General features: G+C 45.6%; 1 protein-coding gene across 2 annotated transcripts in view; it reads left to right on the top strand.

The window, feature by feature from the left end:
- Positions 1-19,934, top strand: part of TOX3 (TOX high mobility group box family member 3) — a gene marked incomplete at its 3' end in the record, with an annotated part of 102,585 nt that extends 82,651 nt beyond the window's left edge. Inside the window, exons 4-8 of one of the 2 annotated variants that reach the window (XM_081108548.1) lie at positions 6,164-6,433; positions 10,744-10,971; positions 13,489-13,569; positions 17,994-18,683; positions 18,970-19,934. In XM_081108548.1, the coding sequence (XP_080964674.1) occupies positions 6,164-6,433; positions 10,744-10,971; positions 13,489-13,569; positions 17,994-18,683; positions 18,970-19,116 (1,416 nt within the window). Of the gene's footprint in view, positions 1-6,163; positions 6,434-10,743; positions 10,972-13,488; positions 13,570-17,993; positions 18,699-18,969 lie in introns of those variants that run through there. The other variant, XM_081108549.1, reaches the window with a different exon arrangement.
- Positions 19,935-27,071: the final 7,137 nt, after the last annotated feature.

Genomic DNA, 27,071 nt, shown 5'->3' with positions numbered 1-27,071 from the left:
GATTATAACCCTGGGAGTAGTTATTAAGTAAAAATTATCTATTTCGGAGCAGAGATTTTGACGAAGTTACACTCTGTGGTATGTAGGGTCTGTAATTATCATTGGTGTGCTTTTGGCATAACTGTATTTGTTCCAAGGTCTATTTGGGTTAGAAAATACAGTATTTTTGCATAACTATTGATTGTTAATTTGGAAATAAAGTTTTAACAATTGCTGTCAGACAGAACTAAGTAATTGAGCACAAAATTACTAGCCTGAATTTCATATTTGTAGTTCTCTGGTATTTGTTAATATAATGCAAGGTTTGTTTATGGTTTTTTTACTGATCATTGTCTAATTACTTCATTTTTCACCAAGTATTGATTAAAAAACTAGCACAGTGAACATGCATTTAGTCACACTCTCTAATATGTTTGGGTTATTTGCTTCTTAATTAGATATTATCTTCCATTATGAAAACCTATCATTGGATCATTATTTGTAAAAGGAGATGGAACGTACATTAAACACAGTTGTCTATTAGATTTTACACATTTTTTAATGATAAAATCAACCCAGATGGAAGTAAGCACCATTGTAATGAGTAAAAAAAAAAAAGAATAGAATAATAATGGGGAATATTTAAATGTTTAAAAATCAAACTGAAAGCTTATATCTTGCCTTTGTCTAGGAAAGTTGTTTGCAAACCAGGGGGAGTCTACCCCCCAGGAGACATTTGCCAAATGTCTGGACAGTTTGTTTTTGTCACAGCCTGGTGGGGGAGGGGAGAAGTACTCACAAAGCCGCTTCCCAAAGAATGACAATGGACAACATGAAAATGTCAATATAGTGTGGAGCTTGAGAGACTCTTACCTAATACTAGAGGCCTGGTGCATGATAATTTGTGCACTCGGGGGGTCCCTCAGCCTGGCCTGCACCCTCTTGCAGTCCGGGACTCCTCGGGGGATGTCCACCTGCCAGCTTAGGCCCGCACCCCCGGGGGATCAGGCCTAACCTGGCAGTCAGACCTCCCTCTGGCAGCCCAGGAGCCCTTGGGGGATGTCCGACTGATGGCTTAGGCCTGCTTTCTGTGGGGAGTGGGCCTAAGCCATCAGTCGGGCATCCTTAGTGCTGCTGAGGAGCCGTCAACATGGCTTGTGGCTGAGCAGAGCTCCCCCTGTAGGAGTGCACTGGCCACCAGGGGCAGCTCCTGCGTTGAGCGTCTGCCCCTTGGTGGTCAGTGCGCATCATAGCGATCAGTCATTTCAGTTGTAATGCCATTAGGGTCAATTTGCATATTACCCTTTTATTATATAGGATCACAGGACAGAGGATGGAGTGAGACCATGAAGAGAGAATGAGGTTTTCCCAAACGATATACAATTTAGAAAACGATGCGATGAACCTGGCATATAAAATCTAATTGTGAAAAGAAGTAGAAAAAGGCTGTGAGGGTTCAACCCTTGTTGTTGGGTAGGAGAGGGGTGTCCTCTTATAATTCACTACTTGCTTTGCCTTTCCGTGATCATTGGTCATTTTTTTCAGGGTTGAATTTTAATAACTGAGAGGTAATGATTTACAAAAAGGCATTACATGTCTTAGGTTTTATCCTAAGAATGAGTAAGAAATGTGTATCCATGGTTATCCATGTCCTTATCGTGTCATTACTAGTAGGAAAAATGGTGAGCTATTTTGAAGGAGTATGTATGAATTATTCTTGCCTACACATTGTCATAGTAAATTTATTAGTCCGTTCTAAATGACGTTTAATTAGAGTCATGTTGAAACGAATGACAAGGTCATTTTCAAAGACAGGAGGATTGATATATTGGGTTCTGTGGCCTGGCGCATAGTAGGTGCTTAATAAATATCTTTAAACCGAGCTGACATCTTTCTCGTTTTAACTGGAAACCCTAACATCAAAGGGAACATCTCTCCAAGGTTACTTTTTTAAGGAAAACGATTGGCGCTCTGAAGGATTGCCAAGTTCCCCAAGGCTGCTGCTAATAATCCGTGGCCCTAAAGGAACTTGGATCTCTGAAGAGGCATTTTCACCATGAAGCTTCTTACACCAGCGGTTCTCAACCTGTGGGTCGCGAACCCTTTAGGGGTCGAACGACCCTTTCACAGGGTTCGCCTAAGACCATGGGAAAACACATATCTAATTACCTATTGTTTTTGTGATGAATCACTATGCTTTCATGATGTTCAATTTGTAACAATGAAATTGGGGGTCACCACAACATGAGGAACTGTATTAAAGGGTCGCGGCATTAGGAAGGTTGAGAACCACTGTCTTAGACTGTAATCTTCACACATGGGAAGTTATTATCCGATAACGGTGGGCCGTGCGAAACACTAGCAGATTGTGATGCGTCGATTATGTGGTTCAGAGGTTGCTAGGAAATATTTTAGATGCCCTGTGGGCAATAAGAAAGATAGGGCCCGCGTATATTTTTGTTTGTTTGTGTTTTTTGTTCTTTTGCATTTGAAAGCTACATGAATATCTCTATGTTTTGGCAAGGCCTTGGCCTCATCGCCAGTATTTTTCAGGGGTGATTTTTCACTCTGTCTCCACTGTAGAGGAACCCCATTTTTTGGTAGTGAAATGTTATGACAATCTCAATGTATAAAACGAATGACAATGGAGTTCCTTTTGTTAAAGGGAGGTTGTGGCCATGGAGAGCCCACAGATCCATTTGTCTCTCTTTGCCTCCACCATCGAGGCACCATACTGCTTGGAGCAGTTTCTCCGTGGGTGTCCGTGGGTAGCTGTGCTGCCCAGAGAATCACAATGATCTAAGAATGGGTATAATAGCGCCTAATTCTGGAGGCTTTTTAGAGGATTGACTCGGAGCATGCATGTGAGGCTTGGCACAAACCCTGGCACATCGTAACATCCAGTCAGTGTACCTTTTTGGTTCAGTGCACCCTGGCCATGGGTCAACAGCAGCTCCCAAGCAGTCAGGTCCACAGGAAAGGCATACGTTGCAGGTGAACCTCAGGGAGTGCTGGCTGGGGAAGCCCAGAAAGCTGACTGCTTGGCCTTCTGTTTGGCCTTGAGATCCATCCGAGGTGCTCTAGGTGTGGGACAAGTCCATCAAGTATCGGTACGTGCTGATTTTCATAGGCATTGGGGTTAGAGAGCAGAATAACTCCTCTCTTAATGAGAGAGCGTGTACATCATACTGTCCAGTTTAATGCCAGGCCCGTTAAACTGCTTTATTATTATACTGTCAGAATTGAGTTACTTAGCTTAAATGTACTCTGGACATTGTTTGTAGATATCTGAAAACATTTAGATGGCAATCCGTCGGAAAGGACTTTTCCAAAGCGTTCTAAGAGGTGAACATGGAGAGTAAAATTAAGAATGAGATACCTTCATTCCCAGTAGTTGGGGCACGGAAGTGGCGTAAGCAAGCAAAGGTAGAACTTTAACAGAATGTGGAAGAGTGGACAGACAGCTCATGATTTCCAAGAGAAATAGCTCGATGTGTAGGAGAATGCTAAGAAAAAATGCGGACAAACTGATGATGTGGAATCCACTCTGTGAGACCAGTCTGCAGAGGGACGCGCGCCAATAGAAGGCAGTATTTTAAGAGCAGTGGAAGGGAATATTGTCAGTGAGGCCGAGAAGCGTGGGATTGCTCTGATACATGTGACTCATTTCTCTGGGATTCCACAGGAACTTGATAACTCAAATTATTAAGAAAAGGAAAAATTGAATATTTTACTATTCAACCTTAGCAATGAGCTACAGACTATTTTAACTACTTGTAGATCCTCTTTTTTTTTTTTTTTTGGTTTGTTTTAGATCTTTCACACTAAAGTATTTTAGTTTATTTATTTTGTTTCATGTTTTTGTAAATGGAAAAGGTTAAACTGCTCCCCTCCTTCCTCCGGCCCTAGTCCTTGTAATGTAACCATTGTTAAACATTTGGATGTACACTTTCCCCCCGCTTTTTAAACAAAAAAAGGGGTCTGTCCTCTATAATTATTTTGCAACTTGCTTTTTCACTGGCTATCTCTGAGATACCAGTCTAGGTCAGTGGTTTTGACTAAGAGCAGTTTTGCTCCACACTGGGTGGGCACTATTTAGAGACATTTAAAAATATCTGTGTGGGGTTTTTTTTAATTGATTTCAGAGAGGAAGGAAGAGGGAGAGAGAGAGAAACATCAATGATGAGACAGAATCATTGATGGGCTGCCTCCTGCACGCCCCACACTGGGGATCGAGCCCAGAACCTGGGCATGTGCTGTGACTGGGAATCAAACTGTGACCTCCTGGTTCATAGGTCGAAGCTGAACCACTGAGCAATGGCCGGGCTAGACGTTTTTGATTGTCATGACTGGTGGGGAGAGGGAGGGAGGTTGCTGCTGGCATCAGGGAGGTAGAGGCCAGCGTGGCTATAAACATCCGATAATGCAAAAGACAGCCCCCGCAACAAAGACGTCTCTGGTCCAACATGTTAAGGGTCAAGATTGAGGAGCTCTGCTCCAGGCCTATACATGCAAACCTCATTTCTTCTACTAGTTTCCTGTTGAGAGCTGTGGCTTCTTATTTAGTGGCCTTTCATAGACTTAATATTCCAAAACCCAGTGTTCCCATTTAGTTATTTACTATCATCTGTTTCTGTATAGAGCACAAAGCTAGCCTTCTGCAGAAACGATTCCAAAGAGGCACAGCTCAGCATTCCCAGGCTGGGGTGTACAATTAGATTCTGGTCACTGTGCCTCTAGAGAATTCGGTTTCAATAAAATCACAGGCCCACTTTAAATGGCAGGTTTTCAAGTAAGTCATTTGAAAAGCATGTCTTCATTTTTTGACTCTTTGGAATTAAAAAAAAAAGAAAAAAAGAAAGCAAGCAAGCACTCTTACAGCCTCCCGTATGGCTGCCGAACACAGAAGGCTGGCTGTGAAGGAACTGCAGTGACTTTCCGAGAAGCGGACTCTGAAGATCTGTGCCTCCTTGTTATACATGCTTCTCAACACCCATTAGTACATGAAATCATGGCGGGTGGAACAAGAGGAAACAAAGCAGGTTGAAGAAAGAAAAGAAAAAGGGATATCCAATCCGGAAGGCGTGGAATGACTCCCAGATGCCGGGGGCATTGTAACTCCAAATGGGAGTGACCCTCTGGCCAACCACAGGGGTTTTTGCAGAAAGGGTGCCCTCAGGCAAACATGTTCGCTGGGTGCTTGTCCAGCCCACGCTCTCCACATGCCTGCTGCGTTCCTGGGAGGACTGGACAGAGAAGGAATTCTCCTCTCGGAACTGGGTCACGTGCAATGGAACCAGAGCCATGCATGTGAGGAGGGTGGCAAGCCCACTGGTGAGCCGAAGTGGGGGGACCTCGGCTTCACCCCTTTCCGTGTCATCCGTTTCCTCAACAAGAAGCAAGAGGTCTAAGCCAATCTGAGAAAGACAATTTTCCCATGATCTCACTTATTTGTGGAATCTAATGAACAAAATGAATTGACCCACAAAATAAGACCCGAAGCAGGGAGGCATGGAGCAGACTGATATACCTCCATGTGGGGTCGGGGGAACGAGAAGAGATAAACCAAAGAACTTATATACTTATATGCACAGCCCACGGACACGGGCAATAGGGTGGTGAAGACCTGGGGGGTGGGGTGGGTAGGGGGTCAATGAGGGTAAAGTGGAGATACCTGTATACTATCAACAATAAAAAGTGTACATAAAAAAAGAAGCACGAGTTGGAAGTTTATTACTCCTGTGCTAATAGTCTGTTTTAAATTATTCTTTTAAGTCATCCAGTGACACCTCTATAGTGACATAGACTCGGCTGGATAATTTGGGGTTTGTGCTTTTGACTTTTCAACTTTTTTAGCATGAGTCCTTACAGTTAATATATTAATAGAGACCATCATCCCGGGATAAGTCAGACCCATCAAAATTACAACTGGTTAAATCTGTCCAGGGAATTGCAAACATTACACATTCAAGGTATAATTGACATATGTCATTAGGTGCAATGCAGTATTATTAACTAGAGCCCCCACATGCTGTTCATCCCATCCTGATGCCTTACTTGCTTTATTACTGGAATCGGCACCCTTTGCCCCCCTTCACCCAGTTCGCCCACCTTCTGCTCCCCAGAAGTGCACTGACATTTGGGGAAACTAAAAGAGTTTCCTCCGTTGCTGTTGCCTTTTCAGGACCAGAGCCACACCCAGGTGTCCCAGTACCGCCAGGATCCAACCTTGATCATGAGGTCCATCGTCCACATGACGGATGCCGCCCGCTCTGGGATCATGCCTCCCGCCCAACTCACCACCATCAACCAGTCTCAGCTCAGTGCCCAGTTGGGGTTGAACTTGGGAGGAGCCAGTTTGCCCCACACGTCTCCTTCACCTCCAGCGAGCAAATCGGCCACCCCCTCCCCTTCCAGCTCCATCAATGAAGAGGACGGGGATGACTCCAGCCGGGTAAGTTCACTGCTAAGTACAGGACCACCCAGGGAATTTGAGACTCCCCCCACACGGCTCTCCCCCCCCCCCCCCCCCCGCTTCCTCATGTCTTTCAACTTCATTCATGGTGTCACCTTCTTTCTCTTCATGGATTCGTGTTGGCATTTAAAGAATGATGATTACTTTTTCACTCTTTCACTTATTTCCTGTGTAACATGTGTTCGACCAGAAGTTGGGAGCTCTGGCTTCTCCTACTAGTGGCAGGGCATTGAGCAGGTTCATTTAACTCCGGTAGGCCTGAGGTTCTGCGCATGCTAAAGGGAGGGCTCGCAGTCCACTTGTATGCTAAACATGCTTTGGTTCTAATGTAATGTTCACGTGGGGGAATTTCATCCAGTTAGTTGGCTGAGCTGCCACCCCATCTGATAACCTTACACCTTGGGTGGTGTTTATCATTCATGACGTTCTAATTGTCTTACACCTTTGCGTTTGTCCTGGGAAGCGTGTATTATTTAAATATACATAGTTTGAAGTAAAAGCTTAGTTGCAGGCGTGGTTTTTCTGAATGCCTAGAAAAGTGTTCCATTTCCTTAAATTGACTTATTTTTAGGCCCACAATTACTCCTTCCTTATTCAAGAGTTAGAGGTTGTACACCTACTGTGTGCTTGGCATTTTACCTGGTTCTGGTGAGATAAAGATCTGTAAGAGCTACTGCCCACGGGACTCCCCACTGGGGAGGAAGAGCCACGTTGAAAAGGAGCTGCAGATGTGATTAGCGTTGTAATGGATGTACCTGGTACCCTGACATTGTAATCCATTCTGCTTGGCCTGAGGATCACTTTATTGGGGAGCTGATATTTGAATTAGATCTAAGAGGATACATAAAAGTTTGTGAGGCAGAGGAGAGAGGCCAGCCCCCGGTAGACGGAGTAATGGAAGCACATTGGAATTTATGGCCATCATGAACAGTGTGATATGAAGGAGGAAAGATAGGAGTTGGAGAAAGACACGGTTCAAATGTGGTAGCCTTTCTCTTGTGGGTAGTTGAGGGCTGATTAATTATTTGCATAGTGGGATGGTAAAAGCAAATCTAGGCTTTGGAAAGATAACTCTGGCTATCTATAGAATGCGTCACAGAGGGCGGGACTTGAGAAAAGGGAACCAATGAGAAGACGCTTTCTATGCAGTGTGTCATGTTAGCACAGGAAGGAGTGGACTGGAGGTGCCAGACCAGTGAGACCCTGCAGAGGGAGAGTCATCGGGTTTGGTGACCCACAGGAGTTTGAAGGAAGAAGGAGAAAAATGGGTTTTAGTTTAAGAGCCACCATGCATGTCAGTAAATGGGAGGGTCACCCCAGAAACTCAGGCGTGTTATTTTTTTTCTGCCTGATGGGGAAGGTGAAAGTTTGGCATGTGATGGGTTGAACTTGAGACGCGTATCGTTGAGTCTAGAACTCAGCTCATCGAAAGTGCAACTACAGACTTGGGACCCTCAGCACATAAACATGAAGACGTGGGAGTAATCAAGAATTCCTACAAGTGGCCAAGGAGCAAGTCAAGGCCAGTACCCAGAGCCTCATTTATTTTTAAGTAGCAAATGGAAGAAGAGAAGTTAGAGAAGACGAAGGGGATGAGAACAAGGGGCAGGGAGAGTCCTGTTGTAGGGATTTCAAGAGGGAGGGTTTGGTCGATGGCATCCTGTTAGCGCCCATTGGACACAGGGCAGGCAAATGCTCTAACAGTCTCTGCTCACACAAGGACTTCAGTGAGGTGAAGTCAGAAATAACGATGAAAGAAATCAAGGGGTGTCAAGGTCCAGCTCAGAGATAGATGGTCATTACACAAGCCCGATGGACACCTTTCACCTCACTCCTGTCTCTGCTGATGTTAACACTTACCTCCGTGCCAGGCTGAAATTGTCTTGTCTACAGGGAAGTTTTTCTGTGACTCCTAAGCTTGCTCCATTTTAAGCGACCGTCTGTGTTTTATGTAAAGACCAGGAAAAAAAAAATCCAGTTTCCATTTTAAGCAATTTAGCTGGGAAAGGAAGATTAATTTTATCATGGATTATGCCTTTGGGGTAAAGCTATTTCTTCACCTTTCCCAACCTTTTTGATCAACTACAGAAAAGTTTCTTTAGGAGAGTTCATTCTGAGCTTTTATTTAAATGGGTGAGATTCTTCATTTCTCGTTTGTTCTTAAAAGGGAATGGCAGTCAGGGCAAGTCAAGTTTATCCAAGAAAGATGCTAAAAATTGTCAACATTTGAATGTTGTTTTTCAAAGAATGAAATTGGACGCCTCTTATTTGGAAAAAGCTGCCCTGGAAATTAATTAAATCTTGCCATTGGTCAGAGTATTATTGTTGGCACAAACAGTGCTACATGCCCCCTCCTCCTCCCTAGGAAAAAAATACAGAAGCCTGACTCAATTAGAAAAGTAATATTTTCTCATTGAAGGAAAACTTGGCTTTAATTGAAGTTCTGTCTAAAAGGCATCTGACTCCTCTGCAAGTTCAGATTCATTAACTGGAGCTAAACAAGTCTCACTCTGAGAATTTAGAAAAAAAAGACTATGCGGCCTATAAACTTTGCTGGGTTAATTGTGTGAGTTATCCAAGCTGGCCTTTTGGGGGAAAGGTGAAATATGGCTTACCGCCATCTGAAGTATGTACGGTGCTTGCGTAAAGGGTGGACGTTGTTACCTCTCAAATAGTGCCAACAGTAAGTTCACCTGGAAGTAGGCTAGCGATTTCCCAACACTTGGGGATTCCACGCTCTCACAGACACTCTATGTACCCCGTTTCCGCCCCAAGAATTTTAGTAGTTGGGTTAAGTTCCAAATGCCCCTCATCCAGAAAGTAATGATACTCTTGGAAAATCTGAATGAAGGTTTAAGACCCAAGGCCATGAAAAGACAACCTGTTTGTAGCTTGAACCTATCTCTGCTGATCTTGCCCCAGGCTGGCTTTTAAGACAGCTTTTGGTCAACCATGTCCACATTCTTGATGAAGTAGCTGCAAAATGATCCCCAGTGTAGTCACATGATAATCTAAGGGGATGAAACAAGGTTGATCCATCATTTCGCCTGCTTCTCTGATGAGTATAGAATATTTGGAATCAGGTGGTGGTAGCAGAGGAATCTGGAAGTCTGTGGTTTATATGGTTGCCGGGCTGTATCCATATCATTTCTAGGAGCTCATATTGGGAATCTGTATAAGCATCTGTGTGGCAGTATTATTCTGGGCAAGCTTATTTACCACCTATATATATAAAAGCCTAAGCGACCGAACGACCGGTTGACCAGTCGCTATGACGTGCACTGACCACCAGGGGACAGGCGATCAATGCATAGGATCGGGCTCTCTCCTGTCTGGATGGGGCCTGTGGGGATGGGGCTGAAACTGGCTCTCTGACATCCCCCGAGGGGTCACAGATTGCGAGAGGGAGCAAGCCAGGCCGAAGGACCCCACCGGTGCACGAATCCATGCACCGGGCCTCTAGTATATAATAAAAATCTTCTTCTTGGTCTTCTTTTTAGCCGTGGTGAGTTTAAGATCCACTATTGCCCTATCACAGTTTTTTAATTCTGAGAAGGGTATCAGTTTCCTTTCTATCTCCCATTAAAGGAGTTTTGACATGCATTTCTCATTCTCCTCTTCTTTAGAAAGTTAATGTTTTAGAAAATAAAGATGACCTTATCCTTATTGTACAATCTTAGGAGTTGTAGCTAATTTCTAGTTGAGTTTCCGGAGACCCGTTAATAAAGTAATACTCTGACAAAATAAAAAATCAGCCTCCAAAAAAAAAAAAAATCAATTCAGACCCATCCTACATATGGCATGTGACTATGGCAAGGGACCTCATTTAAAATATCTGAATAGGATTGACATCCTGAATGTTACTTAGGTTTACTTTTAAAACCCCTGAAAAAGTGAGATATTTTGTTTATGTATATATGTGTAGCCTTAATGTGTGTGTGTGTGTGTGTGTGTGTGTGTGTACGCGCGCGCACAGGGAAGGAGGGAGGGAGGGAGAGAGAGAGCGCGCATTGCCTGTTATGGAGGGTTATTTTTCATTACTCATAACTGCTATTTAGAGCATATGTTGTAACTAGATTGGAGATACCTCTGGATCTCATTAATCAAAGTTCTAAATGCTAATCCCTGCTGTCCAGGGAACTCTAAGCAAATCTGCCCCTCCCCCACTCTGCCTGGTGGCTCGTCTGTGGACGATGCTGCCCAAAACCTTAAAAGAACAATTGCAGACCCAAGTAGTAGGTCTTGCTGCAAAGACATGCCAGGCAGTGAATTTTCTTCATGCTTTGCAGGCCATCGGGGAGAAAAGAGCGGCTCCAGATTCTGGCAAGAAGCCCAAGACTCCAAAGAAAAAGAAAAAGAAAGATCCCAACGAGCCCCAGAAGCCAGTGTCCGCATATGCCCTGTTTTTCAGGGACACACAGGCTGCCATTAAAGGCCAGAACCCCAACGCCACCTTTGGAGAGGTCTCAAAAATTGTGGCATCCATGTGGGACAGCCTTGGAGAGGAACAAAAGCAGGTAAGACAGAGCTCCGTGGTGGCCACAGTGCTAAAATCTGGCCAGGGTGTTCCTTACATCTTTAATTTTAAAGAAAAATCCTCACCTGAGGATGTTTTTATTTTTAATTTTTATTGATTTTAGAGAGGGCGGGGTGAGAGAGAGAGCGCAAACATCAACTAGTTGCCTCCTGTACATGCCCTGAGCAGAGATCGAACCCGCAACCTGGGTATGTGCCCTGAGGGAGTCAAACCTGCAACCTATTGGCATACAGGATGATGCTCCAACCAACTGAGCCACCTAGCCAGGGCTCCTTACATCTTTTTTTTTAAATAATACTTTTTATGGATTTTTTAGAGAAAGAGGAAGGGAGTGGGAGAGAGAGAAACATTGTTGTGATTGCATAACATCAACTGCATGCCTCCTGTATGCCCCCTACCAGAGACCAAGCCCGTAACCTTTGCATGTGGCCTGACCGGGAATTGAACCAGGGACCTTTTGGTGCATCGGACGATGATGCTCCAACCAACTGAGCTGCACCTCCAGGGCATTATCTTTTCTGAGTGATTATGATTTACTCATTTAATATGATCACTTCCCACAAAATCCTTTCTAAACTATGGAATGGAAAACACACACACACACACACACACACAAATATATATGAATATATGAACACAACCCATGCTCCAGTTATATGGATTTCTCAGTTTCTATAAGTAAGAATGCGTGATCTGAACCCATTCAGAGGAGAGTTGGAGGAAATCTAGGCAGTACCCTCCAAGCATACACTTTTGATTTTAATCTCTTCATTTTAAATAATGTGGACTGTTTTCCCCCTTTGTTCAAAAAGGGTACCACAAAGCCACAAGGTCCAGCCCACTTGCCTGTTCTGTGATCATCTTTCTGAACTCGCATGCTATCCTAGTGGGTTTCCTAACTTTGAAGCCGTCCCTGCGTGTCTCATTATTTTCCCCAGGCATTTGAAATTTTATGCCAGGTTCATTTGAAAGCTTGGCAGTGGGAGAGGTATTGGGAGATTAGCCAGGCTGGTGGGAGCTACTTCCTTTGGGCCTGGTCCCTCCTCCTTCTCCCTGCAACTCCTCCACCCAGCCCAGAAAAGAAAGGCTTCCCTGGGGGTCAGTCCTCCCCTGGCTCCTTGTGATGAAACTCTAATGACCATTAATAGGAGTTAACTGGAAGAATAGACCCCTATTCGTGAAAACATAGAATAATTGTTTCAGGGTTGGAGAGTGGAAAAGCCTTGATTTTTTTCCTTTCTTGAAAAATCATGATATCATTTTTACCAGCTGGTTTTGTTGGGAGGGTGCGACTGCAGAAGTTGCCTGTGCATTTGCAGTGTGTAGCAGTCTGATTTTTCTACCCCAGACATGTAACCTGAAGGTTCTGGCTAATGGCTTCACCCAACTTTTCAACTCCGGGGAGAAAGATAGGCTTTGGTCTAATACGTAGCCATCAGGTCATTGTTAGGAAAAGAAGCCCAAATCATATGGAATATACTGGGAAGTGTTTATGCAACTCATGCATCTCACTAATGGAAATCTCCCAACTTTTACTATGTACGGCTTTTCTTCTCTGCAAAAGAAAACCAATGTCCAAAGGTCTCTAGCCTTTCTGTCTTCACACACGCTACTCGTTGTTGGTGTTTTGTTTTTTTTTGTTTTTTTTTTTAAATATACTTTTATTGATTTCAGAGAGGAAGGGAGAGGGAGAGAGAAATAGAAACATTAATGATGAGAGAGAATCATTGATCGGCTGCCTCCTGCACACCCCCTACTGGGGAACGAGCCTGCAGCCCAGGCATGTGCCCTTGACCGGAATCGAACCAGGGCCCTGCAGTCCACAGGCCAGCGCTCTATCCACTGAGCCAAACCAGCCAGGGCCGGTTATTGTTGTTTTAATTCTCTGATTTATAAATGTGTGTGAGGGAAAGAAGACAGTGATGGAGAAACTCGTTACTTTTAAAAAAAATGTATATATTGATTGACTTCAGAGAGGAAGGGAGAAGGAGAGCGATAGAAACATCAATGATGAGAAAGAATCATTGATTGGCTATTTCCTGCATGCCCCCTACTGGGGATCAAACCCCACAACCTGGGCATATGACCAGGAATCGAACCGTGACCTACTGGTTCATAGGTCAACTATCAAACACTGAGCCACACTGGCTGGGAAAACTTGTTACTTTTTATAATTTCAACCATTTGCAGCAAATGTTATTCTTACTTCCTTAGTTACTGCCTTCGCATGAGACCCTCCTCTGTTGCTCTCAAAGAGTCTATGCTACACCCTGAAATCTTTTTCTCATTTGCCACAGTAAACATCAAAACTGTGTTCCAGTGAGGGTGGCTGGCTTTTGTGTTGAGGTGTGTGTGTGTGTGTGTGTTTACACTGATCAAAGCCAGGGAGACCAGCTTTTTATGTGAGTTAATGTGATTAGGTCACGTTTTGACCTACATTGCACAACAGTTATTTCGTGGTTCAGAACGGCTGGTGCTCATTGTGGCCTTTCGGCAGGTGTATAAAAGGAAGACGGAAGCTGCCAAAAAGGAGTACCTGAAGGCCCTGGCCGCATACAGGGCCAGCCTCGTGTCTAAGGTAAGCCTGTGCCGGGGGGCCGGTCTCTGAGAGGTACAAGGTTGAAATCAGCACCCCCCCCCCCACCCCCCAGCATTGAACACATCAATGCAACTCGCCTCAGATCTGACCGAAAAGGCCTCTTGAACAACTCATACATATATTTGTTTCCATGAAGGAGTCTGGCATGATGGCATGAAAAATACGATAAATTCCAGTAATTTCAGCTGCTGAATCAAAATTGTTGCCAAAGGACTAACTGGTCTCTAGATGTGTGGCGAAGCCATTTAGACAAATTTGAAATGGCCTCTTATTCTTTCGTTGAAGTCAGAGACGGGGCTGTGTGTCATTGTCCTCTGTTTAAGCTGGGAGGCTTGTCTGTCTTGCATTGTTGGACATCATGTCATAAGTCCGCCAATGATTTCATTATTGCAAGAGGGGAGGTTGCATTTTTTGACCAAACTGTTCCATATCATATAAATAAATAAACCTCATGGTTATTTAAAGTAAAACTACGCTCCCGGCACTGAAAAATAAAGACATGTGTATGTATTATACGCCGAGTATACAATGGACCCTGATGTATTATAAAGTCCCCCCACATCCCAAAGCAAATGTCACTCTAGATTATTATTACCTTGATCCAAAAGGAGCCTGAGCTATTACATTATATGATTTTAACATTTAATTAACTTTGTCTTCAGCCTCCCTAGAATTTAGAGAGGCTTTGGGGAGATTAAATTGAGCTAAGGGTTTTTATCTTGATGTATGTCCCCTGACAAGCAGGGATTCCACTTCTTGTCATTGGTTTTGCCTACAGTCCCACTCGGGGCCGTAAGGCGTGGTAGGTTGCAAGGCTGTTTGAAAGGGTGTACCCTGTTTTTTCTCTTAGAGTTGTCTCTCCTTTTATGTTAAAATCTACCATGCTCAGCTGCTCAGAATCAGAGCAAGAGCGGTCCTCCTGCCTGGGACAGCTGGTGGGACACTTGCCACTTCGTTAGAAGGAGGAAAAGCAGTCTAGGTCAATAGCCAAACCTTTTTTCCTGGAAGATACACATTAAAAGATAGGACACCCACGTGATCTCACTCCTGTGCGGAATCTAAGCAACAAAATGCACTGATGAACGGAGTGGATCCAGAGACACAGAAGCATGGAACAGAGTGCAGAATTTTGTAGGGAAGGCATTAGAGGGTGGGGGAGTGGGAAGAGAGCCACCAAAGACCTTATATGCATCTATGCATCACCCATGGACACAGACAATAGGGTGGTGAAGGCCTGGGGTGGGGGGTGGGGACTGGCTGGAGAGGATCAATGGGGGGAAAAGGAGACATATGTAATACTTTTAACAATAAATCATTATTTAAAAAAGAAAGAAAGCTAGGGTACCTGTTCTGGCCTCAGATTTGTCATTTGCAGAAAACAACTGAATGTGGGCCGTCGCTATTCAGAATTGAGTGCGGTCCACGGCCATTAGGGGGAGGGAAGTGAGTAAGGATGTGCACCCACTTGCTCAGGGGGGCATTTGTGCACGCACTCACCCCGAAGCAGGGAGAGGTGATCTTTGTGCTTCAGAGCGTGAGTCACTGACCGCAGGTGGCTATCAGCCCAGAGCCAGTGACTCACTGAAAGGCACAAAGGCACTAAGGAAATCGCGGCCATGCTTGCGCTCATCAACTCTGCGGCTGGCTTAGAAGGGAAGCGTTAAATGTGACACATTGGGCGCTAGAAGCTAGCTTCAGAAATACATACTTAACGGGACTCAGTGACTCTGAACAGTCAATCAGATGGGATGTTAAAAGAATCAATCTAGAATATTGTTTGTAGGTGCGGTTTAAGGGGTTCCTAAATTTACATTCAGAGACCTGGCGGGCGGCTACCATAGTCCTCGAGGTGTAAGTTCAGAATACCTTCAACCTGGGCAGCACGTGTGAAACAGGGGCTAACATGCTGATCTCACATATTAGGAAGCAGCGTCTCATTGTACAGCGTAGTGATCAGCCCGCCCCTGAAGAACTGGTTCTGTTTTGGGGACCCCACAATTTAAAGAAGAATGGCGATCAGTTGAAAGGCCCCCCAGAGGGTGGCCTCAAACGTTGATGATGAGGACTGAAAACCAAGTCATCGAAAGACACAGGGAAGCAGATGATGGTAGTCTTCAGATGTGAAGGCCGTCATGTGACGGAGGCCGGAGTTTCACCTCTGAGTCTGACACAGAGCTTGTCCAAGGAGTGAGGTTCTGGGGAGCATGCGTTCAGCCTCCCCGTGAGCCATGACAAGGAGGGTGGTGTCATATGTGCGTATAATTGTGTCTCCGCCTTCGGAGCCCAGGACTCACTCTCTTATGATGTGACTACTGTCACTTTCAGTTTCCATAGCGGCCAGGACGTTAATGGAGGCTTACTGTTCAGTGATACCACGCATTCAAGCAGAAGCCTCAGCGATGGCTTTTCCTACTCTGAGTGACTGTCTGTACCAGCGATTTCCAACCAGTGTGCCGTGGCACACCGGGGTGCCGCAAGAATTGTTAAAACACGCACTACTTGGCTTTTATTCAGGGGCACCAGCCTCTTTTCTCTTAGACTGCCAAATGAAAAAAAAATGACCACAGCCCTAGTTGGGTGGCTAAGTGGTTAGAGCATCAGCCTGCAGACTGAAGGGTCATGGATTCGATTCTGGTTAGGAGCACGTACCTCAGTTGCAGGCTCAATACCCGGCCCCAGCAGGGACGTGTGCAGGAGGCAACCTATCGATGTGTCTCTCTCACATCGATGTTTCTCTCTCTTGGTCCCTCCGCCTCCCTTCCACTCTTTCTAAAAAAAAATAAATAAATAAAATTCCTTGGAAAAAATATCCTCGGGTGAGGATTAACAAAAAAAAAAGAAAAAGAAAAAAATGACAGCCAACACAATAATAGCCATCCAGTGTGAATGAATCAAAATGATACCTTTTTTTTTTTTTGTCAGATCAGCAAAAACTATAGTTTTTGGTGTGCTGCGACTTTTAGTAATAGTTTTTGTGTGCCAGGAGATGAAAAAGGTTGGAAATCGCTAGTCTGTACCTATAAGGTCACTTGTCAGGTTCCTTCTAAGAGTAGATTTTATAAATCCGAGCGATAAAAATGCAGACGTAAACATTCAAAATCATTTAAAGAGAGTGGGTATCAGCTCGATGGCTCCATGGTGACGCCACTACCCTGTCTCCCAAACCTGCTAGTTCTGTGAAGGATAAGGAGGAAATATAGTCTTTAAGAGGAATCACTGCAATCCCTGTTGCATCAGTAAAATATATATTTTTGAGGCGGTAATTCTGTGTTTTCGGTGCAGAATATAATAGGTAGTTTCTCTCTAGGCTGAGCCCCAGCTGGGTCGTTTATAACAGGTTACTCAGTCACAAGAGTTTCAAACATCCTTCCCTCATCCGTGGCTGCTTTGGTAAATTCCAGAACTCTTTGCAAATACTTGGTAAACTAAACCACTTCTCACACTATAAAGTACTTCAATGGAGTACCTCTAAGGAATTCAGTTATGTTGTTCTTATATCCAAGTGAGCACTGTTCTACAATAACACACACATACATGGCTTTGGTGTTTTCTGGTAGCTGTGGTTGTTAATAAAAGCTGCTAACATTTACTCAACGCTTCCCGTGGGCCAGGCACTGTTCAAAAATGCCTCACGCATATGATTTCATTCTCACGACCTCTACACAAGGCAGATACCATTTTATAGACAAGGACACGGAGGAACAGCCGGATGAATTAATTTGCCCCAAATCGCAGAGATCTGAAGTCATAGAGGTAGATTGGTACTCAGGCAGTCTGTACTCCATGTCAATATTTGGTGGAGAGGTTAGTGCCGACTTACATGCTGAAGAATCGTTGCTCTTCAATATGTGTATCAGTCATCTATCCCTACAGCATAGCTGCGTAACAAGCAGCTACAAAGCCAGGGACTTCAGAAGATAAGGGTTGATCTCAGAGAGTGCCAGTTAGCTGGTTGGTTCTTCAGATTGAGGGCATGGTGGGCAGGATCAGCTAGTTCTGCTCATCTCTCGACAATGCCTGTGGAGGTGCAGGGTCAGGGTGAGGGGGGAATGGACTCATTCCCATAGGTGGCAGGCAGTTGGCGGGCTCTTGAGTGGGGTAACTTACTGGGCCATGCACGTGTCATTGCACTTGGCCGTGGTAGTTCTGAGAGGTAGTGTGTGTGGACAGGTACAAGGCCCCTTGAGACCTCGCTTCCAACCACATTCTGTCCAGCAGAGCAGAGGCACAAGGCCGGCCCCAGGCAAGAGGGGGGAAATGTGATTATATCCCTGGGACGAGCTAAAAAGCCACACGCAAAGGGCTTAGGGACGGGGGAGCATGCATCGTGGTGGCCATCCTGAAAAGAATGCTTAACTCTGCGTGCATTTTCATACTTGGGACTTTTCCCTCCCGGAATGCAGGCGGCCGCTGAGTCGGCGGAAGCCCAGACCATTCGTTCCGTTCAGCAGACCCTGGCGTCCACCAATCTGACATCCTCCCTCCTCCTCAACCCTCCGCTGCCTCCGCAGGGGGTGGTGTCGGCGGCGCCCGCGCCCCAGACCCTGCAACAACAGTCGCTCCCCCGCTCCATCGCTCCCAAGCCCTTACCCATGAGACTGCCCATGAACCAGATCGTCACGTCGGTCACCATTGCGGCCAGCATGCCGTCGAACCTTGGGGCGCCGCTGATCAGCTCCCTGGGCGCAAGCCTGGTGGGCTCGGCCTCCGCCACGCAGGTGAGCCCGTCCGTGCAGAACCCGCAGCTGCAGACCCAGCAGCAGCAGCTGCAGCTGCAGCAGATGCACCAGCAGCTCCAGCAGCAGATCCACCAGCAGCACTTCCAGCAGCACCTGCAGCAGCAGCTCAGCCAGCAGCAGCTCCAGCAGCAGCTCAGCCAACAGCAGCTCCAGCAGCAGCTCCAGCAGCAGCTCCAGCTGCAGCAGCTGCAGCACATGCAGCACCCGTCGCAGCCCTCGCCGCGCCAGCACTCGCCCGGCAGCGCCCCGCAGATGACCTCCCCCGTCCCCGCCATCGGGAGCCCCCCGCCGGCCTCCCAGCCGCAGCACCAGTCGCAGATACAGTCCCAGACACAGACTCCGGTGCTCCCGCAGGTCAGTATTTTCTGAAGACGCGCAGGCAGCCAGCGAGCGGCAGGCAGATGGACGGGCGCGTGGAGGCCGGCGGAGGGTCCACTGTCCGCGCCGGAGACTGGGCAGTCGGTGTCGGCCCTGCAGACGCGCATCGCAGATCCCATGGTCCTCTGAAGTGTCTATTAGATAGGCAATAAGAACTGCAGCGTAGCTGAGCATCCTCCTCTAGCTGACTCGAGAAGCCACTTGGGTTTTCACAAGAAAAGCTGTGCTCTGTTATGTGATGCCTTTTTTTTAATTTATTCAGGCTGTACCTACGATATGTGAATCAAACCGTTTCATGAATCCTGGGACCTACCAAGGACAACACAGGGGCCTCTCGGAGTCACAGGGCATGGCCTTATGTCTCCATTTAAGTGACTGGACCGCACTTCCAGGCGACGGGAACTCATGAAACCCTCCCCCCAAAAATTAAAAGCACAGTTGTAACTACCTGAATAGGAAGATATTCCCGTGTCATACAAACATTGGTATGACATGAATCGTCGATGGCATTTTTTTTGTCATAAAAAAAGTAATAATGTAAATCACAGACTTTTGCCAAAGGTCTTATTTTTTTCCTAAATATCTCCAGAAAAAGAAAAAAAAGCAAGTGATTAGATTCAAGTATTGACTTCGTTTCCACTTTTTACCCACGACTTCTCCAAATCGAACAATATCTATGACCACTGTTAGCCCATTGTATCCATTCCAATTAGAGGGAAAGAATGTGAATATTATATTCTGTGTTTTGAGTGACAAGTTTCGAAAAATAAAAACACTGTATTTTTAAAAGGGAAATGAACTTAAATGAAAGCAGTTATTACAAAAGTTAAGATTTAAAAAAAAAAAAAGCGAGAGTTTTTATTATGATGTAATACCGGTAGAATATTTAACAGGCGCACCGCATCTGAATAATCAGTGTAAATATTTTCTTTCCAAGTTGTACGTTTTCCTATCATGTGTTGTAAAGTTTTCATAAATGAGGCTTTAACGTAAACACTGGTGGCACAAACCATTCATTGCTACGTTGCTTATTGTGTTTTTACGCTGTTTTATACTTTTTTATGAGTTACGATAGCAGCAATTGAGTTGTTTGTATTTTGCTTAACTAAAACAAAAAAAAAAATGCTTTTATCTTGCTATAGAATAAACACATTTCAGTAAAGACCGTGGGCTGTATTTTGATGCAACAACCCGGAAACTGTTCACTTTTCAAATAAAATGATCTGTCACGTTTCCCTTTTGGTTCCTTGAATACGTGTCTCCGGGGGAAGCAGGCCACGGACCAGCTTGTATTGGAGCTCAAGATCGTCTCCCATGTTCAACCGGAAATGGGATATCAGAGCGAAGGGTGTGGATGGCCTGGCCCCAAACGAGGGCCCTTGAAAAAAAACACACAAAGCAACAAAACATACTTTGGAAATGGTTTTGCGATGATGTTTTTGTTAAGGGGCAAGGGTGGAAGGTAAGTAGAGAGGAAAAAGCACGCGTCTTCTCTGAGGGGGCGAGAGCGGGCTGGCCGGGTGTGGTGATTGCTCTTAAAACCCATGCTAATTCTTCAGCCAAAATCATGATTTCAGTGCCCACGTCGTCCCCCCTCTCCTCGCTCCTGATGGCTCCTCTTGGAGAACACCGTGACCACGAGCCCCAGTTGCCTTGCATGATTAATTACAGCATCTGTCGTGTCAGAAGCTATAATGAAGAGGTCTTGATAAAAATTGCAAATTACCCCTGGCAACACTCTTCCACTGCTTATGATAAAATGAAAATTAAAAACAGCAAGTGTCAAGCCTGACCAGACCCTCATCTGGAGGGAAAAAAAAACAAACACACACACACACACACACACACACACACACACGAGGGTGTGAGGAGCCGGGTCCATAGTTCCCGGGTGCGAAGCACTCAGAAAATAATGGACTCTGGGTGCCTCCACGTTGTTGCCTCTCAAAGAATATTTACTGTATGTTGTGGGCAATGAATAATGAATCCGGCTTTTAATATTTCATAATCCTCTCCTCTGTAGAATGTACAAATATTGAACAGCAATCCTAATTATAAATTTATAGATTTCTTGCTGTAGAGAAATGTATGTCTAAATGGAAGCTTTTCCTAAGATGCATGAGTCGACAGGTATCAGTGTGTGGGTTTCGGACGACGCCTCATCCCAACTAGGAGGGGCCAGTGCACCCCACACAGAAGGGATCTGCTCGCGTCAGATCCATCAGAAGCAGAACCGACGGGTGGAAGGTTCTCTGAGGATCGAGACGAACGTTACAGAACAATAAGAGCCATTTTATATTCTGTTGTGAAACCTTTAGACAAATGTCTTCAGAATTAATTGGCGGACTCCATGTGACAGTAATTGTGTATTAGTTCTGTAATTGTCATTTTGAAAACCCATGAAGTATTGCTGGGGGGAAAAGAATGTCACTAGTGATAAGGCTTAATTGCAAGTGAAGTCTGTGTTCGACTGTTTGCAGTTAGAAGCAGGTGCTGTAACATCTATTAAATGACTTTCTAAATCTTGGGTTTTATCACATTTGATTAAATGCTGCGAAGCCACTGATGGCCCATGTCAAGGGGGGAAAACATAGTTCCGTCCCCTCCAGTTTCAAAAATTAACCATCAGGCAAAACTAAATGTTATAAAACACCCAAAGGCTTGAATCATGAAAAGAATTTCCCCAGACTTGGGACCGAATTCTTCTTCTCAGGACTCACTAGGAATATGGTGCATCAACTTGGATTTCTATCTGTACATGTGTTTCTGGTGCCTTGGAAGTAAGAAGGCGGTGGACTGTTTGTTGTTGTTACAGGTCGGAAAGAAATCGGGGTGCTGAGAAGTAGGCCTGAGAAATGTGGAAGCTGATTAGTGGGGCGCCTCAGTGGCCTTCAAGCCTCCCCGCTTAAGTGTCCACAATCATGAACAAGGCCCTCCCACCCCTTCCACCTCCATCACACACCTCTGTCCCCCCCTGCCGTGGGCACATAATTTTATTACTCTGGCTAAACGTGTTCTCTCTCTTGCATTAACCTCGATGCCGTAGGATGAAATAACCTACGGAGTTTTCCTTTGTAGCTGACACGGGGTCATTAGTTCCTGGCTCCCAAGAACAAAAGCTTAAATGCCTTTGTTGTGGCATAATTTCTGCGGTAGGCTCCCACCTGACGGGAGGTGGAAGGCCTTCGCGACAAATGGATTCCTAGCTCAAGGGTGGGCAGAAGTCCTCTGCCATGTGCATTCAATGGGCTTCAGGTCTCTCTCCCCTTTCTCACTTCATGGAGCTTTTTTTTTTTCTTCTTCTTCTTCTCAGCACTGGACTTCAATCTAACCTTCCCTTCCCCCCCCCCCCTCTCCCCGCCCCCACAGCCTTTGTTTGGCTTTTGTTTTGCAACAGCTGTTATTATCGTTTTTTTGGTCAGCTGTGATTGCTGGAGGCAAAATAGGACCAGATGGTGTTTTGCTATGCATGAATGGGGAGTTAGAGGGCTTGGGATTGAATAGGCCAAGTTTGAATGGTGTCTGTGCACCACCTGCCTGCCTGGGCCTCGGCTCACACATCACAGGAGCGTGATCCGCCGCAGACCCACCAGCGTCGGATGGGAGAGTGGGGTGGGTTCCCCCATATTTATTGATCTTCCATGCGCTAACCGAATAATCCAGGCAATCTGAGTTAATTGGATATGACGCAGCTTGGGCGTGCAGTCTCTCACTCTAGAATTCCTGGTTTGCTTTAAGGATTTCATTTTTCTCCAGAGTAGACACACACACACACACACACACACACACACACACAATAGCGAAAGTTACTAGGCTAAGTAGGCAGTGACTAATATAAAATGATGTATGTTTCAGGGGCGTCATTCTATACTACATCATCTGTATGTTGTATTGTGCATTCACCACCCCAAGTCAAGTTTATTAACCAGTGTCACCCCAATCGAGTCAATAAAAAATACATTTTAAAAAGTCTAAGATGATAGACTTTAAGAGTCTAAGGCTGAGGTGTTAGGAAGGTAAGGACATCTCCATGATATTCGTATTAGCTAATAATAGAAGGTAAAGAAAAACGAATTCTGAGATGTAGCCTCATCTTTGTAGAGTTTATCCATCCAATAATGCACATTTATAAGAAACGTGCCTTACTGGGGACACCACACGCATACACACACCAGATTAGAGTCTTCTTAGAAAATATTAACGCTGCCTTTTTCTCCTCATTCCTTGAACTGTAGCGAGTGTTGCCGACTAGCTGAAGTGGTAGGCCCGAAGACAGATGCTAGCCCTGAATCTCGAAGCTGGTGAATGGGTTCGACTCTTGTTGATCATGATCCTACAGGTGTGTGTGTGTGTGTGTTGCTCAGTGACCTTAAGGAGCCTTGATTTTTCTTTATTGCGGTGGAGACATGTACCCACCAGACAAAATGATTCATGTGCCAACAAAAGACAGAAAACAAATGGGGGGTGGTTGTGTTTTGTGTGTGTGTGTGTGTAATATAATTTGAGAAAATTGAAATGTATTTGGAAAGGGAAGAGATTGCAGTTGGGTAGGAGTGTTGGGGGAAGTTGCATGGGATTCCTGGCCTTTAAGATGTGCCCGGAGGGGTGGGTGGGATTTCAGTAGGAGAGGAGGTCCTGTCTCGGTAGAGCTAGGAACTATCTCCAGACAGAGCAGAGCAGGAGAGAAAATATTCACGTTGAAAGTAGGGGCACCATCCCACCACCGTAGAGAACATAGCGAATGGACCAGGGGTGAGCGAATGCAGAGAGGATTTTAACTTACTTCCAACAAGGGAGGCTCCCCTGGGCACTACAGGCTGAAAGAAAAAATGGAACAGGATTCTCATTTGAAAATGGACCTTTTTGCCCTCACTGGTTTGGCTCAGTGGAAAGAGCCTCAGACTGCGGACGGAGGGGTCCGGGATTTGACTCCGGTCAAGGGCATGCGCCTGGGTTGCAGACTCAAAGGGAACCCATCGATGTCTCTCTCTCTCTTTCTCTCTGTCTCTCTCCCTTCTATTCTCTCTCTAAAAATCATAGGGAAAAAATCCTCAGGTGAAGATTATTCTTTTTTAAGGTTAAGAAAAAAAAAGAAAATACTGATTTTCATGATTCACAGGCATAACTAAAGCTTTGGCTTCATTCTCATTCTCTCTCTCTCTCTCTCTCTCTCTCTCTCTCTCTCTCTCTCTCCCCCCCCCCCCACCCCCCCGCTCCCATTGTCCTGGTGCAAGAACAGGCCACCGACAAAGCTGGATCAAGGCCCTTTTGGGTGCCACCTGTAGAGCCAGCCTCATCCTCCCATTAGCATGGCGAGGGAGATGGTGTTCTGTGTTTCCGCGCTGCGAGGGCAGCTCTGCTCACCGCTGGTGAAAGGTACCTCTGGGTGCTTGAGCTCGATGCGATGGATGATGAAAAGCAGCCCTGGCTTTGCTGCGGAGTGAACCTCAGGCGGCCCTGGGCGGGTGTCGGCTATGGTCTCATTTAATTTCAAAGCAGAACCTTCACAGGCAGGAAGGTGGGCGCGATGCACGCGTCTTAGCAAAGGAATAATGCTCTTCTGTAAAACGCCTCGTTATCCCTCGCGTCTGCGCGGTGCTCTGTCCTCTTCCCAAGCCGTTTTCTGCCGATAACCTCACTGGGTTCCCGCGCGAGAGCGGGCAGGAGGTCACCTCCTGTGACACATGGGGAAACTGAGGCACAGAGAGCCAGTGGGGACTGGTTCCAGCATCTCTCCGTGGAGGAGAGGCGCCGTTGGAACTGGAAGTTCCCATTCTAGGTCTCCTGGGATGTCATGGACCTCAAATTGGCACATGTATGACATCCCTATACATTTGAAAGCGTGACATCTGTCCTGTGTTTGCACATAGGATGGATCAATCAATACGTGTGTGAGAGAGGTAGGTGACACACAGGCGTAGATGGCAGCAGTCCATCGCAATGGCGAAGACCGCCGTTAATCCACGTTGTCCTCGTGGCCGGCCAGGCGCTGAACCCCGCGCAGGCCCCTCGCCGCGCCGTCAATGGGCGGAATCCACATGGCGCTTCCAGTCGGTGTGAGCACCTCCAGCTGCGGCTCCTCCGACACGGCCTCTCTGTAATGATGTTGTACTCGGGCGAACAGCTTTGACTTGTGTTCAACGCGTGGGATGGGAGGTGCCGCAAACATGCCAACGTGTAATAGCGCTCACATGTTTGTTTGTTTTTCAGAAAAAGCAGGTTTGCAGGAAGGTTGAGATGGGTGAGCGCCAGGGAGGTGCGCCTCCTTTGCATGATTTAAGAGTCCGGTTAATCCACATGGGGGACGGGGGCTCAATGACAGGACGGTGGATGCATCTTCCTAGTTGTGTGGTCGGCAAACTGCGGCTCGCGAGCCACATGCGGCTCTTTGGCCCCTTGAGTGTGGCTCTTCCTAAGCCTTAGGAGGACCCTAATTAAATTAACAATGTACCTACCTATAGAGTTTAAGTTTAAAAAATGTGGCTCTCAAAGGAAATTTCAATCGTTGTAGTGTTGATATTTGGCTCTGTGGACTAATGAGTTTGCCGACCACTGCCCTGAGTGATGACGCAGGAGCCACCCTGGTACTGCTTTCCGAGGTCCCACTCCATCTCCAAGGCCACACTCCTTGCTAAGGGGGCTGTGTGCTTCCACAGGCCGCCACTTGTCAAAGGAAATACAGCGGTGAGGACCTCTAATCCTTCCTCTTCTGTCCACAAGATTTTATTATTGTCTTGACTTTATTATTATTTTTAGAATATATTTTTATTAATTTCAGAGGGAGGAAGGAAGAGGGAGACAGAAACATCAATGATGAGAGAGAATCATGGATTAGCTGCCTCCTGCATGCCCCCCACTGGGGATCAAGCCCACAACCTGGGCACGTGCCCTGACCAGGAATCAAACCGTGACCTCCTGGTTCATAGGTTGAAACTCAACCACTGAGCCATGCCGGTCGGGCTGTCTTGACGTTAAATGAACAGACCACTGAAGGTCCCTTGCAAAGAGTCACTTGCTAAGACTGAATAGAAAGGAATAGCAATTCTACCATATTCACCCGGCGCACCAGGCATGAGCAGTCTAGTGAACGAATCCTCAGAGGAAGTTTTCCTTGACAAGGTGCTTGACTGACTTATCCAGAGTCAACAGAGTCGTGGTCATTTTGCGATCCAGGTCTCAGGTTTATTTTCAGACTCGTGGGGCCTACTTTTGGTTTCTGGCCAGTTTGCCTTGCATCCAAGGATATATTACCAATTAGGATTCTTTTGGGACCATCCCTTCTCATATGCCATCCCTGTGACATGTAGAGAGGCCCTGAATTTTCAGTTTGACACAACGAGGGAAAGCGATGCCTTGTTCGAAACCTGTCTTCATCGGTCATTTGCGAAGTTGATGCAAGATCTTAGTCCGGATCATTCGGGCCTGCTGGTCCACCTCGCCCTTTCTGCCCATGCGCAGTCCTCTCCTCTATCAGTGGTATTGAGTATGTGAACTCCCAGGGGACAAATAATAGCATGGGAGGAAATGACCTCCATAGAGTCTGGCCTCTGGTGGGCTTTTTCGGGATGCCAAATTAAGACATCCATTTGGCTGTTTGGACAGTTACCTGGGAAGAATGGCACCATTTTCTCCATAAAAACATTTTTATAAATTGTGCCCAAATGCTGGCATTCCTAGTGTGCGACTTTATAATGATTAGAATACTTTGGCCCAACAAATGCGAGCCCAGCTATAGTTCTTTGGGAAGTAGAATATAATTCCATGGAGGAGATGCATAACCCTTTTGCATGTAGAAAACAACTCATTGTTGCCTATGTTATTTGGAGGTAGGGATTTCTTACCAAAAAAAAAAAAAAAAAGAGTGTGTTCTCATAGTTTATACCTTAAAATCTTGGTTAGCCAGGAGATCGGGACTATTGTCAGGGGAAATCTTCAAGATTTAAATATACTGAAAAGGTGGCGATAATAAGTGCCTCTAGATCTTCAAAATCCCCAAAATGTGCTTCTTGGGCTCAACCAGCTGCTAGACACAAGCAACCAGTCAAAATGGACACCCTTTTAGAATGGACACCGATTCTCTTTCTTGGGTTGGCTTCATTCCTCTGAGGAAATTACTATTTATTTGTAGAGGCAAGTGTGTTTCTTGCCGAAGAACAATTTATTTGTCTGTTGGGGACAAAATATGCACTGTGTTCATATCGGGAAGGTCAGATTCTTGAATAGTTTTGATAATTGTGTATAGAGGTTTAAATTCTTGAACTCTAAACTTCAGAGATAGGTGGTCTTTTTTTAAGTTGTTCTTCTCTTTTTTTAAAAAAAATGTTTTTATTGATTTCAGAGAAAAAGGAAGAGAGAGAGAGAGAG

This window comes from Myotis nattereri (genome assembly GCF_964212035.1).
Source record: "Myotis nattereri genome assembly, chromosome: 15".
In the NCBI taxonomy this organism is placed as follows: Eukaryota; Metazoa; Chordata; class Mammalia; order Chiroptera; family Vespertilionidae; genus Myotis; species Myotis nattereri.
This window is presented reverse-complemented; position numbering and strand designations above follow the sequence as displayed.